General features: G+C 38.2%; 1 protein-coding gene across 13 annotated transcripts; it reads left to right on the forward strand.

Moving 5' to 3' along the window:
* The first annotated feature begins 11 nt into the window (after nt 1-11).
* Nucleotides 12-11186, forward strand: LOC144661438 (uncharacterized). 13 transcript variants are annotated; one of them, XM_078522200.1, is made up of 13 exons: nt 12-1214; nt 2732-2839; nt 3265-3774; nt 5011-5190; nt 5737-5917; nt 6134-6290; nt 6703-6780; nt 8029-8133; nt 8909-9086; nt 9234-9407; nt 9840-9968; nt 10120-10377; nt 10828-11186. In XM_078522200.1, exons 3-8 carry the CDS (start codon nt 3682-3684, stop codon nt 8039-8041), a joined length of 702 nt encoding a protein of 233 aa, XP_078378326.1. In that variant the 5' UTR covers nt 12-1214; nt 2732-2839; nt 3265-3681; the 3' UTR covers nt 8042-8133; nt 8909-9086; nt 9234-9407; nt 9840-9968; nt 10120-10377; nt 10828-11186. The 13 variants fall into 13 exon arrangements, with proteins under 13 accessions (XP_078378326.1, XP_078378331.1, XP_078378323.1 ...); XM_078522205.1 differs by having other exon boundaries at nt 3436-3774; XM_078522201.1 differs by lacking the exon at nt 12-1214 and having other exon boundaries at nt 1222-3351; nt 3436-3485; nt 3629-3774.
* The last annotated feature ends 5594 nt before the right edge of the window (nt 11187-16780 follow it).

Below are 16780 nucleotides of genomic sequence, written 5' to 3' on the forward strand. Positions count from 1 at the left end.
TTTCTTTTAAGGTATTACTACGACGAACACAATTATTACCAGTCAAACCAAAACAATATTTTTTGCATTATAACTAACTAACTTTATACTTCAAAGTTTTTAAAAAATCTTTACTAGTTATTTATACTAAAAGATTGAGCAAAAAACTTTTAGTGAAAAATAATTGCTATACATGTACATATTATAACCATGTTCAGAAGCTAAGCTTCTGCCATGTTACAATAAATAAACGCAATGTCTGGCAAAAAAAGATATTGACCATTTTACCAGATTTATTTACCCGAAGTTACCTGAATCAAAGACATCGAACTGTTCGGTCATGATTGAACTCAATCGAACTAAATTAATCGAACGATTGAGCTTCGCAAGTTCGATAAGAGGGTGAAGAGGGTGGCAAACTAGTAACGGAATTCTTCGGAAATCTTCTCTGTTTTGCGCGTGCAGGCGGGCAACAGACGGGATTCGAACCCGGGGGTGACCACACGCAAAGATCGCGGGTTCGATCCCCGATCTGGCCTTTTTTTTTTTTTTTTTTTTCTATTAGGCACTTTATAAAACTGTATGACAGAGGTTGACAGAAGTACCGGTGATTTCTGTGTCCTTTGTGATTGGTCAGAAGCTGTCAGAGTGATTACAGCTAATTACTGCTTTTGGTTTTACGACACTCAATTTAAAACTGCTCTATCAGGAGTAGCCTTAGGCGCGACCACAGAGGGATGTCTGAAATTCCGGCTATGTATGCCCCTGATGAAGGTTGCTTTTGTTCAACCGAAATATTGAGCCAAAATAAATTTATAACATCAGTCCCTAGCTGTTTGATCAGCCCTTTGTTGACAGTAATGTCAAGCTGGGAACGACGGGCTTTTTTGCAATTGCCATCCAGGATGTGGTGTTGGCCTCTCAGACCCCTATCTAGAGGATAGGTTTCTGTCAACTTTCCGATAGAAACTTCGAGCTTGTCGCCCTGAACTTAGTCTCTTTCTGTTTTATGCACTACTTAAAAAAACTTAACTGCCGGTACGGTACCGGTACATTTGTTTGAATGTTTGCCTTGCCCGAGGAGGTGAGGCGGGGGATTTTAATAAAAACAGGAACAGGTAGGAGCCTGGGCACTTCAATGCAGCACAAGGCGGGCCCAAGAGAGTCTGGGACTAGAGCCTTGTCACAAGTGCCCCGCCATATTGGAAACGTGTAACACGATGGAGGAACGAAAGGTAAAGAGAATCTGCTGAATTTATTTGTTATAAATGCCCATCGGTTCTTTTTACTCTTAGGGATGTAACAAGTGTTGATTTATCTTTTGTTCTTGGCAAAAATATCTTACATATATTTGAAAATTCTTGATTTTTGTATGCACGATTTAATTTTCATTACATTACTTTGCTTCCTGCCAGTTAATTCAAATTGGTTTTGTTTTTGCTCCAAGTTGTTCTTCAAAAACATGACAATTCGAAATGCAAGCCCATAGTCAACTTAGTGGAGAAATTGAGACCCCATCAAGCGCCACATCCCCAAATTTAGAGCTGTCCCAAAGATGGACAGTATTTGTCACTACGACATCTGAGGCAGCAGTAGCTGTAACCAAATAACGCCATGTGATATAAAAGGTTGAAAAGGAAAAAAATCGCCACAATATATACAAACTTTTCCGAACATGGGTTAGTGACTGGAACAAAAAGCTGGAAAAAAGTCGTGAAATGGGCATGAAATTTTTTTTTTTTACCACCAGATTTTTTTAAGAAACAATGGTACCCTCATACGGACACCAAGGGGACAGGCCAAATGGTCCATATTAAGCGGGGTCTCAGACAAAAAGTCACGGATACATGTTTTATCGACGAGTGTATCGAATTTATGAGTTCGAGTTAGAAATTTTGAGTTCGAGTTATGGGGTAACATTTTCCCAGTTGGTCACGCATAGTGTCACCCTTATCACCAAATGAAAGCTAACCGCAAGCAAATAGGAGTGGAAATAACCACAAGCAAATAGGAGTGGAACTAACCCCAAGCAAACCCGGAGTGGAGCTAACCGCAAGCAACTCAAACTCGATTTTTTTTTTAACTCGAACTCGAAATTCAAACTCGAACTCAACTCAACTCGAAATTCTAACTCGAACTCAAACTCATAAAATGGACAGACCCTTTATCGACACAAAGACGAAGGCAAACGTTTTTACGGCAACAAAACGTGTTTAATTGTACTGTAACTGTAACAAATGCAAACTGTGAACTATCTGACTAAAATCAATAGCTTTTACGAAAACCTTACGATCTAGTCATATAATCGAACAAACTTTAATAAACTCAACAGTGGAATTCTTTGAAAATGTCGCAACTTAACTATAAACAAGAAATAAAATGCATTTTAACAGCAATAGAATGTTTTCTATAAAGTTTCCTTTGTAACTGAAACTCTGACCGTAACCAATCTTAAGCTCTACAAACTCATATTTTGAAAAAGTTGGTCACTTGACTTTTCACGGAAGCTTAAATTAGCTTGCAACACAACCAGGCGGACAGAAGATTCGACAAAACCTTTGCAAGGCTATTTGCCGCTTCTCTGGACAGTGTCCGTAAAGCAGGGTTGATAATGTATAAGAGTTGGTCACTCGGGATATGGAAAAGTGTCCGTTGTCCATCAACAAAACTGTCCGTAATACCGAGGTGTCAGTAAAGTGGGGTTCCACTGTAATTGTATTTGTTTCTTAGAATACTTTTATTCTATTGACAGGAAAAAAAAGCTTTTCACCAGGAAACCAATAACGCCATGACGTATTAAAAATCGCCAAAATCCTCTCATCCAAGGTTTCTCAAAATTGGGTCGTGACGGGAAGAAAAGGTGAGTAAGAAAAGGTGAGATTTATCGATATTTCATGTAAATGTTGTTGAAAATAAGCTTTAATACAACCTATGAGTCAACCTTATGTTTTTCTTTACAAAATGCGAAGAAAACCACCCGGACTGGTCTGCTCTAAGCAATAAGTAGTGGAAAGTTTGGTGAGAGATTAGTTAGCGAAATTTACGGTACATCATCCAGGAAGATTTGATTTCGTTTCTAGATCTGTGTGCGTGCGAGCGGGCAAATTATCCTACTTCTTCTTCATTCTGCCATACGATACGGAGACCCATACGGGACCATATGAACGGGGTTCGAACCCGTTGTTTACCAACCGAAGATCGCGGGTTCAAATCCCGTCCGGGCCTTTTTTTTTTTTTTTCTTTCTCTTTTATTCTATTGACAGGAAAAAAAAAACTTTTCATCAGGAAACCACTAAAGCCATGATGTATTAAAAATCGTCAAAATCCTCTCATCCAAGGCTTCTCAAAATTGGGTCGTGAGGGAAAGAAAAGGTGAGTAAAAAATGGCGCGAAAATGGCGTGGTATCCGCGCCGCGCCGGTGTACGCGTGATGAATTTTTTTTTTTTCGCCTCCAGATTTTTCTTAAAAATGGCGGAAGGTTGACCCTCTGATGACACCTTGGCAGGTTATTATGTTTGCTTATTAGAATAATTTTTGTTTCGCTTCCCACCACACACTTTCTATCTATCATAACTTGCCTGCGGGTAAGTTTGTATCACCTTGACAATGCAAATGTGGCCTCCAAAATATCTTGTTTGTTCTTAACAGGGGTAGTCCCAGATGGAGATTTATTTGAAAAAATCACTGTCTCTTCAGGCCGGATGATTTCATCATTTTCAAAAACTTTACATAACACATCTGCACATCTGGAAACGGCTAGAAAAATGTATCTGGAAACGCTATCGCCAGGAACGGTAAGTAATCACTCAGTAACCCCCCTGAAAAAGAGGCATCCAGCAATGAGGATGCTTCAAAGGAAATTAAGGAGTCCCAGTTTACACTCAAGTCGGAAATCGTTATTCTACTGTAGCTCAGATTGTTTTAGTTACTACTGCAATACAATTTGATAAGGAGAGACAGATGGATGTATAGATAGATAGATAGATAGATAGATAGGGAAAAAAAATTAATTGAACTGTACTTAGCTATACGCCTAGTATACAGATATTCCATTAATTGGATTGTACTATTAATTTCCCAAATTCAACATTTAAAACAATAGGCTCACATTATGTCAAAGCATTTTACTACAATTTCCAGTTGAGTGAGACGCGAACAAAGTTTGGTGCCGAAGTTTCAACATAACAACGGCATTGTTGTCAAGGGCAAACTTCTGTGTTTCCTTTGGTAACTTGTCGTTACAGGTACTGACCGCAAAAGTTCTTTTATACAAGGAGGACCTCTCGGGAAACAGGGCAATTTTTTGATTGGCTAATTTCGATCCAAGATGGCGTCAGTTTTAATTGAGCAATTTTTTGATTGGCTAATATTTTGAAATTTCGATCCGAAATGGTGTTAGCTTTTGTCAGCTTTACGAAGCGCTAAATGTTCTTCTTCGAATTATTCATTTTGCACTTGAGAAAGATATATTATTTAAAGCTGAAGAAATTCTTAAAGCTGCTAGAAAATACCTGGAGTTGGAAAACGATAAAATTTCAGTTGAACAGTAACTCTAACGAGGAAGGTAAAGTGACGCACGTTAAACATAACGTCAACTCTCAACACAGATCTGTTACCGTCGATATAAAACAGCTAAGGCATAATATATTTCGTTATTTGTTTCTTTTATCGTTGTCTCTGTGTATATATTTTTTATTTGAAAGCGCAATAAAGTGTTGCTGACGATATTATTTTGTAGTGTTTGTATTTATTTAAGCATCGAGATTGTCGAGCAAGACAGTTACAAAAACAAATTTGTTACCAATGGTAACATAGAAGTTTGCCCTTGACAACAATGCCGTTGTTATGTTGAAACTTCGTCACCAAACTCTGTTCGCGTCTCACTCAACTGAAAATCGTAGTAAAGGTTTCTTTCAAACGACTGACAAAAAAAAATTATGGACAGGTATTAGTCAGTGTAACATTCCTGCGACAACAAAATTATGTAGATCACTGTTAACATCATGTCATTATTATTTCTTTTTTTGCAGCTAAAAAGTGTTGCTGATGCACGAAATCTGTACATAACATGGCACAGTGCCACATATGACAAAAGGGTTGAATTCCCTTTAAAAGATATAGACCTTAAAGCCTTTGTTATATCATTAGCCAAGGCCGGCTTCTCTTATACGAGAATAGTAAATAACATCTTCCGCGGAGTATGCATGTGGGTATGTACACCGATATCGAGTATTTAAAAATATGGTACATTAGGGGACATGCACCAAAAATCTCAGGAGAGGGAGCTACTCTAAAATGTAATTTAAAGGAACAACATCATTGTGATTTTTAGGACTGCCCAAAAATGCCTTGATGATACAGAAAATGTTTAGGGAACATAATTATTTGATTGCCAAAAAGAAGTATACCATAATTTTCCTAATCGGAAAACAATATGTTTGCAAAAATTGAACGCTTTTTAAAGTTGCAATCCAGAACAGTCCTCATTTTCGGTTTTTTATCGACATAAAGTTATTTCTACACTTCTTAAGGCAGACTTAAAACAGACAGTGCCTATGAAGAACTGGAACTCACAACTCATTCACTTTCCTGATCAGCAAAATACAACAACATACATATCTCCAAAGGAAGAAATATGAGAATGAAAACGCCATTCCTCTTCATTTGCTAAAAGCCTTTTGAACAAACTTTTTCCTTCCTATTATTAGGAAATTTTAAGGCTGTCATAATGTCCATTCTTTTCCAATATTTTACAGCAAATATCTAACGACCATCAAAGCCCTGCAAAGCAGTATCCGGAACTTGGCTCTACCATATCCAAATACGTCCGAAAGGAGGTGGGCGAAGGTGAAATTTTCCCTAAAAGACCAATGTTTCAACAGGACATAAAACACATCCTTGACACCATCGGCATAGATACACCAGCTTCACTGCAACGTGAGTAACTTTCATGCAGATTATTTCAACCATGTCGATAGAGCAAGATGCTTCCTTGTTGAGAATGATCCATAACATTGTCTCTTTATATCCTAACAATCGTACAAATGACAGAAATAAATCAAATATAAATCAATCAGTAATAAGTAAATACTGGAAATAGCATATAATCACCATTAACATTACTATGAATAACAATAATCTGTTCATTTCCAGTCTCATTAATACACAGCATGTCTTCGTTTTGTGGGGCACGAAGCAATACTATGTCCACAGCTTATGTCAGACCGGAAATTTTGGAGTTACGAGAGACAATTGGGCTTGACCCATATCCTGATGCACTAGGTGTTAAAGTGGGGGATGTGGAGTTCAGGTAATATCTCATTTTTTACATGAGTGAAGTGTGTCATTGCAAAATCTATAAATTGTAATAATGAATAAGGTCCCTTCTAAAAGACTTGTATTGGTCAATTAACTCTTAAGACCCACTTGCCAAAAATGGTGTTAGGATACATTAATGGGACTGGCTCCTATGATCTAAACTGAATAATAGTTTATAATTTTACACTTGTTGGGAAAGTTAAACTTTTCGCTTGATGGTACCCAATAACGAGTTCATGTTTCAATGTTTTTTTCCCCGAGCTGTGGATACCCCCAGAGAGATGAAAACAGTTGCCAGCATCCTTACAACAATGCACACAAATCTTTAAGCATGACCTCCTTAACACTCTGTCGATTATTAATTTTATTACATAGTACTGAAAAGTGACTACATCAATTCCCAGGTCAGAACAGGAACTAGGTGTTACCATGGTTGTAGCATTTACGCACGAAAAGAATGACGCTGCCAACAGAAGCCATAAGTAAGTGACAAGCTTTAATCACCATGGCTTTCTCATATGGGTTGATTTGCGTACACTTATACACAATTAGTGCACCTTACATCAGTTAACTCAATTACAATACCTTAAGTGAATGTAGTTAATTATATGTAGTGAAAAAGCCAAAATCTATGAAAGAACTTTCAAACCTTTTAGTCACAAAAGTTTTCCTCAACTGCCATTGTGTAGTAATGTATAGGCTGTAATTTGAGTGTGTCAAACGGACTGTTCAACACAAACACTCAAGGTTAATTAAAAACAAGTTCTTTTGTGTTCTGATAGAAGAAGTAGCAACAATCATTTTAAATATTACCATTCCAATCGAAAATATAAGTGTTGGCAGAAGTCACACATTTTTATTGCAATCCAAAAGAGCTGCTGCATAAACCATGTACGCAACTGTTAGCATGGTTTTCACCCTTGATGGCCCTGGCTTTGTTTGAGTACTGCACTTCATTTAAGCCTGAAGTTTATCAATCGAGGGTTTTTGTCCATTGTTTTTTGACAAACATGTTTCACTCTACCATACAAACCGCTTCTTATAGGCATGTACTAAAACCCGAAACAACGAAACGAAACCACCGAAACGAAACGACCGAAACCGCCGAAACGACCGAAACGAAACCACCGAAACGGCCGAAACGACCGAAACGAAACAAAATTACCGAAACAAGCACAACTTCAATATTTTCGCCGCTTACCGTACTATGCACTCATTAGCCTAGTATACACTCCGGTTAGCCTACCATTCGCTCCGGTTAGCCTACTATACACTCCTGTTAGCCTACTATACACTCCTGTTAGCCTACTACACACTCCGGTTAGCCTACTTTTCACTTAGGTTAGCCTGCTATGCACTCCGGTTAGCCTGTTTACGGTTAGCTCTCAATTATTGTAATTGGTTTTGTTTGTTTCGGTGATTTAGTTTCGTTTCGCTCGTTTCGGCCGTTTCGGTTGTTTCGGCGGTTTCGTTTCGCTCGTTTCGGTGGTTTCGCTTGTTTCGGTCGTTTCGTTTCGGTGGTTTCGTTTCGTTGTTTCGGGTTTTAGTACATGCCCTTCTTATATCCCCAAGACATACCTGAGTGGTACATTTTTAAGTCAATCATGGGGATCTATACTGAGGATTAATTACATTACTGGCATTAAATTAAAAATATAGGGTAACTCTTCTCACATGAATCAAAACATAGTATCCCCCATCTTTCAACCTGTATACCAATTTCATTACAGAATGCACCCCTAACAACACAGAGTTTACGAAGACAAGTGGAAACAAGTATTGTTTCGGCAGGATTGAATGCCAAAGATCTGTCACAATACAAGTCGTACAGATCAGTAAGTACAATAAAGTGGTCATATACAATAAAAAATCCAGTATCACTCAAATAGCATGATTCTAACTCTTCAAAAAGACTCCACATTGCAATGGCTGTCGATTGATTTGAAGTTTATGACTCAAAATACAACCTGTAGTGTAGGAAACTATCTTCTCAAGATGTAGTCCGATAAGTTTCAACAAAACTTTTTTGGTTAGCGGTACTGTGAGACTCTTATTTGGTGAAGAAAATAAGAAATCCAAAAATTTGCAATGAAACCTGATGAGCCATTTCATACATACATACATCATTTATTTGATAAGTAGTTTGGATAAAAGGCAGACAAAGGACTGATGTTGACCTACTATACTAAAAATTAAGAATTCATTTGTAAACATTGTTCCACTTGGGTCTCGAACATTTCATGGCGTGATTTTTATGGCCTATAACGGTGTAGAACATGGAAAATTGTGGTCAATTTATTAAATGATCCCTATGTTTTGATGGTATTAGTAAGAAGTACTTTAAAAATTTTCAGCTTTGGGATTGACATTGCAACTGGAGTGATAATGGTCCTAGGTTGGGTATCTCCAGTGACGATCCAAAATGTTTACTACCTTTCCCTAAAACAAAACATTTCTGTTTTATTTTATGCAAAACCGATCTGCCACCAATGTTAAGACAAATGGTATCTTAAAAAAATGTGGTCCAATTGGCACATGGTCAGCCTACTACAACATTCTTACTCTTGTAGTTTTACAACGCTCAATTTGTTTGTTACCTTCTCATTGCAGGGTTTTGCAACAAGGTTCGTACTTTCTGCTGCGATCGAAAACGGAGGCAAATTTGAAGACACACATATAGATCAGTTAAGGAGACTTGGAGGGTGGTCGCAGAAATCTGCCGTTGTTCACCTTTATGTCAAACGAATCATCGAAGAGTACACAGACACTGCGGCACTGATTATGCCTGGTGAGCACTCTATAGCCTATAAGACTATGCTGATAACATTCCCAGATGCAAATGAAATGACTAATGCAAGTGCGTATCCTCTTAGTGGTAAATCTGTCTAAAACTTGTATTTACAGTACAGCTTTACTTGTTGTTGTCTATTTCAAGGACTCCGAGATGCTGGTGAAAGAGAACAAAGGCTGAGAGCCATACCCAGTGCCTATAATTATCGTTTAATGGCTCCATTAAAAAACATAACCACGCAGAAAGAAGCTGAAGAACTTTTCCCAGAAGAGTATGAAACCTTTATGAACGAGTATGAGCCCATAATGAAAGCAAAAGGTTTGTTTAACATCGCATTTCCCTTATATACTGTAGAAATGATCTCAGAACAAACTGAGGTGGAATTACCAGCCCTTAATTGAGTGGTTTAACTGCATACTTTTGGACAACTTATGGCATTGTTTTTGTGACCAGTTATGGTTTTCTACTTTTTCACCCACCTTGTGATTGGTCAGCTCGTGAAACAAAATACTCTTCTCCATTTTGTTGTTGTGCTCCATATTCCTGTGAACATTGGAATTGACCATCATTACACAATTTAAGGAAAATGAGCTATGTTAGTATCATTAATAAAATTGTTGAAATCATCTTACATGTACAGTAGAGAGCTTAAAATCCTTGCATGGTTTTTGTAAATTACCACGTCTACAGGTTGTGTCCTCACTAGGGATATGCTCCCAGAATGCTGATATAAAGTACTTGTTTCCATAGCTGAACAACCTGAGGATAGAAAAAAAATGAAAAATTTGAAAGACACAGGCACACGAGTTTTCTGCAGAAAAAAAAAACCAGGAGCAGCATGAGGAGAGGAGGAAAAACCCATCTCTCTCACCCAAACCGGTTAGTATCAAGTACTCTACAATAAAATTTATTTTTCCAACCATCTGATACACGAACATTTCTTAAGATTATTATTCAATAATCTAAAGACACATAATCAAAGTATCAAAACGAATAAATCAAAACCCATTTATTTCTTTTACTGACGCAGGAAACAACGCGACACCTTGACATTGTTGCACTATGTCAAGAGTGGACGAGACAAAAAGCACCAATTCCACACTTGAACACAAAGTCTCGATGGGTCCCCCCGGCAGAGGACGGTGATTTAACCCTTGTGAATTTCAGTGTCCCTTTAAGGGTTGTGTGAGTACTTTTGAGGAAGCTGAAGACTGTGACAAACATGTAACGCAAGCAAACCACCCAAAAAAAAGAAATGCAGATAGCGTGGACAACTGGATTTGCAGAGGTATTTAATCCAGCTTTGTTCAATACAAAATAATGATAATTTAAGTTAACATTGGCTTAAATGCAATTCACCTTCATGGCAATTCAAATAACATTCTACCTGCTAAATCAGAATGCCAAGAATAGAGAATATTCTCCCATATGAACTCAGCTTTTGAAAATATAAGAGTCTCATTTAGTCTTTGATTCCTAAGATCTTAAATAAAGGGGTTTAAACTAAGATTTAATAGTGTAAATGTCAATTTATCAAAAAGAGAAAAGCACTCAAAAACAACATGAAAAATGGTATATTGTGGTACAATATCACATTTCTTTGGGATCATTGAATCCATAACATTTTTTGCGAGCATTCATAAAAGGGGATGATGAAACAAGTGGCAGTCAGTTTTAGTAATATTGCTAGACAACTTGAAATCGACATAACTTGTGTCTTTTCGATTTCGATCTTTAGGTGATGGAAAGACGTTCACGTCTTTGGACGGATTAAGATCCCACATAAATACTTGTCATCTTCCAAAGAGGATGAAGTGTCATCACTGTGATTATGAGACACATAAGAGTGGGCATCTGACACGCCATAATGAGAGAAAGCATGGGGCGAAAAACACGCCAGTCAACAAATGGCGACACGAACAGTGAATTCTGTGTTATCAGTTATTAAGTAATGAAAACAGCCCGGATGACAAATAATTAATTAATGATGTCATGTGCTGTAAACAGAAGACTGTGTTGTTGTTGCTTTTGTCTTTTATAACACTATGTTGACAGTTATTAAGTACTAATAAAAAAAAGTTTTGAAGACAAACAGAATTGAAATTGCAGTATTGTTCTTGTCTGTAGAGAGGCCATGGGAAAAGGATATGTGCATGGCGATTGAACGATTTTTTCACGAAAAATATAAACAATTCGCAATTACCGTATTTTCTCGATTAAACGCCGGGCCCCGAATAAACGCCGGGTCTCCGAGCTAGAGTGGAAAGTAAGCCTTCCGGATCATGTGTACTTACGGCACCCCCGATCGAGTGTCGATCGACACTAGCGATCGACACCTCGATCGACCCGCGATCGACCCGCGATCGACATGTCGATCGCCACTCGATCTCCATGTCGACCGATACTAGATCGACACTCGACCAACAACGGGCGATAGTCGGTCGAGTGTCGACCGACTCATGTGTCGGCCGATAGTATCCTCTTAGTCGGTCGACACTCGGCCGATACTCGGTCGATACTCTATCGACGCTCTGCTGACACACGGTCGAGTGTTGATCGATATCCATACATCGTCATAGCGGTCGCCACGCAGTCGAAAAGCTCATACCGTAAAATTCCGGTTATAAGCCCTGCGCTTATACAAGGAGTTTTGGGTCGGCTTATAAGCGGGGGGGGGGGGGGGGGGGGGGGGGGGGTTATATCCGGGAGGGCTTATAAACATAACCAGACAAGAAACCCACTAAATGCATTAAATTGGTTTTTTTTGTCTGTAGACAAACCTGACCTAACCTGCGATCAGGCGTTCTTTTTTCATTTTCGAATCAGTAGTAGGGAGGGAGGGCACGATTTTAGGTTATCTGCAGACACTCTAGCCCGATAAGTGAAGCTTCGAGGGATAATATTCTAGTTTTAAGAACATCAAATTTCCAAGGGGCAACTATCAGACCGATAGTTCCGAGACAGAAACACTCTATTGTCTTTATTGTTCTCCACTAAATTTTTTTCCGCGCGCACATACAAAAACCTAGAAAACAATCGCAAAAACATAGAAACAATCGCGCTCGCGTTGTTCTTTTAAGGGTGAATTTTTTGGGCTCGTAGTCTAATTGTTAAATAGAATAACTGATGAACAACGTTGAAATGAAAATTGCTGCTGTTAAAAAAAAAATACTTTCAACGTACAAGACATAGAGTACCCCCCGCGTAATCAATCGAACCAAACATAACGAAAAACTAATCAAACTCAATCGAAGTCTAGTCGATGTTATTCTGGCGATCACAATTAATCATTTTATTAAAACAATTTGAAACTCAGGCTGATTTTAAAAAAAAATCTGACGAAAGCAACAGAGACTTTTCGAAAATTTAACTTCTTATAAGTTTTTACAACATCATTTTAACTTTTAGATTTTTTCGATCAGTTTCAAATCGTTTTTAGTAACACGAATTATAGTCGCACATGTAATCGAACTCCAACATCGCCTGGGTACTCTCGTTTATAATGCCAAGACCACACATAACTTTAGAAACCTGTTGAAACCGGTTTCAATGTCCCGCTTAGTCAATCGAACGTATAAATGTTTCGATCAAATGAGGTTTGATTAACGTGTGTTTGTAACTATTAAAGGCATTTTTAAATCTTCTTTTCAGCGCTAGTAAATTTTCGTCCAGTAAAAGAAGTTGACTTTTCAGACACGTCCATGCATTCTAAAGTTTCTAATTGATCAATTAGTAATAGTCTAACGCCTAATTAGTATAGACCTATTCAATTTTCTGTGATTCTTGGTATATCTTAAATCGGAATGCAGTCAGCGTTATTTTCAAAGGGGATTCTGCTCAGCAATATCTTGCAAAAGACGTTGAAAACATCCATCTGGGTGAGGACCACCATACCATCTCCTCCACATAAATTCATGCAGGTATTCTATCAGAAAGTTCGGGTTTGTATTTCCCTTCATTTTCTTGAACTTTTCCTTCACTGTGGACCAATTGCTTTCAGCGTGTTGTGTATGTACCCCAGTGACCGGGTCAACAAAATGCAGAGAATGATTGACTGTTCGGTGATGTAAACCCAGTCGTCTCTGTATCTGGCGATATGCTGCCCACTGATCAGTGTGGACAATTGAACCGGGTTGTACTTGGCGTTGTATAATCTCTAAAAGAGTGGCCGCATTACGTCGTCTTACGAGCTGCAGGTATGGTCGGGCTGGCACGTACTGCGTGTCGAACAATCCAAGTACCCATTTCTCTCTTCTGGGGCGGCGTCCCCTATGAAACTGCGAAAGAAGTACAACCTCAATGCATGTTAAAAAGAATGAGTGATTATATAAACCACACAAGTGAAAAGTTCCTTTTACGTGTTTTGATTTTGTACGAATTAGATTAATTTTTGGTTCTGCAAGTTTTTCAGTTGTTGTGGTATATTCAGTCTACAACAATAATGAATTGTATTCACCTCAATGTTGTTTAATCATCAACCACTATTCTAAACACCTCCACTTTAGTCCCGGGTTAGTGAATAATTGATAACTATTTTCAGGGTGATTTTGAGTGTAAGTAGATCCACCAAAGAAAATGCGTTAGTTTTTCTCTTAATGTTACTTTATAAGGTTCCCGTTCAGGATATGACAGAAGCATAGATAAAGTTTTCGTTCAATAGACCTTTTCAAGGTTACCGACGCCATTTTGCCGGGGGTGCAAAACTACTGGGGCGAGCGCAAAAGTTACAGTAAATGTATGGAAAAAGTCGGGAGTTTGATGCTCGATAATTTGAGAAAAGATTGACATTCTGCAATTTCTATGAACTAAGTAAGGATACCTATGAAAAGGTCTATTTTGAGATATGCAATTCGATATCCCTTGATTGCTTAATCTATTCAGGGTGATAGTGAAAGTAGATCCACCAAAGAAAATGCGTTAGTTTTTCTCTTTTCAAATGTTACTTCATGAGGTTCCCGTTCAGGATATGATAGAAACACAGATAAAGTTTTCGTTCAATTTTGAGATATTCAATTTGATATCCCTTGATCGCTTAATCTATCCAGGGTGATTTTTAGTGAAAGTAGATCCACCAGAGAAAATGCTTTAGTTTTTCTCTAAATGTTACTGTTGTTTGTAATGCGAAAAGATGTCTATCGGTTTCCTTGCTTTTGTAATGTCAAATTATGTTTTGTAAGAGCTTGGTCATTTTTACTTCCCTGAGGAGGAAGAAACAAGGTATAAATATGATATTGAACCCAATGTTACATACTTGACCTGTCCAGAATGTATGACTGACTAATAAGACTTATCCAACCTGTCCTTTGTAATCTTACTAGGAAATAAAAGGTTCAGTCCTTCAAAAAAAAAAAAAAAAACCTATGCGGGCTGCTTCTAAATGAATCCTCACCAGCTATTCATAAAAAAGATCTTTTAAAATGTTACCTGAAATCGTCAAAGTGATAATCTTTAACGGGTGTCATTCTCTTAAATCGAGAGGGGCCGACTAGCGACGGATTTGGCCAGAAAATGTGGCTTCAAAGGGGAAGGGGCGACCGAAAAAATATGGTCTGTAAGGGGGTCAACCCTAAGAAAAAATTATGAAGAAACGAAAAATGAAACAAAGAAACGAAAAATTACTGAAAAAAAAAAATCATTTGTGAGTGCCTTTCATGATTTGATTGTGAATCTAGAGGTCGGGTTAAAAATGGCAATCATACTTTGTCGTACGATGAGAGCAGGTTCTTTGTACCACCTGTGAGGTCATCGATTTAGACGTCACCAGATATTCTTGATAAGCAGATAATAGAGCTAGGATCAATCTATACACACAATTGTCTGTTTCTGGTGCAAAATTTTTCAAGGTCCCATTTCCAGGCCTTAGGAATAGTACTCATTAGTATATACTCAAACAGTGGATAGCGTTTTTAGCGTGCTGATTGGCTACCCAAACTCCGGATATCCTTTCGTATTCACCTCCGAGCAACTCGCACGCGAAAACTGTACTCGTTAACAGAATAAAGTTCAGTGGAACCCCGCTTACGACACCCGCTTAATACGGACATCCCGGTATGACGGACAGTTTCGTTGGTCCCGACGAAAACCTTACACATTCGCGTAGTTCAAAATTACATAACCCACCCCTTTTCGAGGACTCAAAAACTGCACCCCCCTTCTGCTCCCCCCCCCCTGTACTTTTTGACCAGTCCCTAACATTGCCCCCGCTTTTGACTGAGCATTATTTGAATTTGATTCAGCAAATGTTAACTTTTTCGCAGCTGAATTTTCCTGAGAACCCTTTAGTAACCGGAAGTATGAAGCAGAGGATTCGTCTCGACAACTGACGCAATCTATCGATGAAAACGTCTCGGTGTCTCACTGTTTAATAATTCTTTCAAAATGCAGTAGGAAATTGCGGACATTAAAATTAAAGCCAAACAGGCGTTCGTGAACGCCCTCACACGCTTCCACAAACGACGGCTTGAAACCGCAAGAAAAAAGATAAGGCTAGACCTACCGTGGCTCGTACGAGCACAAATGTAAATACCGTGAAATTCCGGTTATAAGCCCAGGGCTTATACAACTTCGTAAGACGATACGGCCAAAAGCTGCGTCTGTTCGAAATATTTAACTTATATTTAACAGATTTCCCTACTCTTTCATATACCTAAACTTGTGAAATCCCTACCCTTTCATATACCTGAAGCCTGAAAAAGGTACCCCTTTCGGGCGGAGGCTCCCCGTAAAGGCCATTATAGGGAGAACCCCCCCCCCCCCCCGCCCGGGTTATACGTCTTTTAGTAGCGTAAGTAGAATATCAAACTGTAATACCTTAGAATATAACTTTGTAAATAAGACATAATAACGTAAATTTGTATTGTAATTAGTGCAGGCAGAGCCCTTTAGTTGTGTAAGTGTTGTAATAATTGTATTGTTGTATGTAAAAATTGTGTGTTTGCAATAAAAAAAAAAGAATCAGATCTGCCACGCGATGAACTCAAGGCGATCGCAGAACTGAAAACCAACCCTGCGGTTAACCTTGAAAAGATACAAAACACCAAGTGGATGAGATAATCACTCAAACACGTAGGTGACATCCAAAAAATGGTTTTTATAAACTCCCTTTCCACCTAAAATACAAATAATCTACATATACATTATATGTAGTATTCTACATTATATCGATCGATTATATCCGGGTGTGAGGGCCCAACTGAAAAAAAATCTCATTTTTCGTTGATAAATTACTACAAGCAATTGCTAAACTACGTACATCGAGGATAATACCAACTTTATCAACTTTGCAGGTAAAAAAATATACAGCAGATTAGAATTCTAGTATCTATGGATGTAACCAGCTGGTATAATATACCACATGAAGAGGGATGGAAATAGTATACCAAGCATACGAAACGTTCCACAATAACAACCCTCCTATCCAAACTCACTTCATAACGGAAATGCTTGGCTTTATCTTAAAGGAAAATTCTCTCCAATTTAATGGCAAGAACTATCTACAAACTCATGGAACTACCATTGGTACAAAAATGGCATTTCCCAGCATCTTTATAGCAGACATTCAGTAACAAGACTTATTCGCCAAAGCAATATCAATACAAGAAAATGGAATCGATACATTGATGACGTGTTCTCCATTTGGGGTCATGAACGACAAGACATTTGTCAATTTATTAAACAAGCCAACAAACTCC

The sequence above is a fragment of the Oculina patagonica genome, chromosome 7 (assembly GCF_052425735.1).
Source record: "Oculina patagonica isolate OP01 chromosome 7, crgOcupat, whole genome shotgun sequence".
Classification (NCBI taxonomy): Eukaryota; Metazoa; Cnidaria; class Anthozoa; order Scleractinia; family Oculinidae; genus Oculina; species Oculina patagonica.

Bases quoted from the DNA above. Each gene is read 5' to 3' on its own strand.
- LOC144661438 (XM_078522197.1), top strand. From the start codon at position 3,682: ATGATTTCATCATTTTCAAAAACTTTACATAACACATCTGCACATCTG. The intron at 5,918-6,133 runs GTGAGTAACTTT...GTTCATTTCCAG, and splicing joins TACACCAGCTTCACTGCAAC to TCTCATTAATACACAGCATG. The intron at 6,291-6,702 runs GTAATATCTCAT...ATCAATTCCCAG, and splicing joins GTGGGGGATGTGGAGTTCAG to GTCAGAACAGGAACTAGGTG.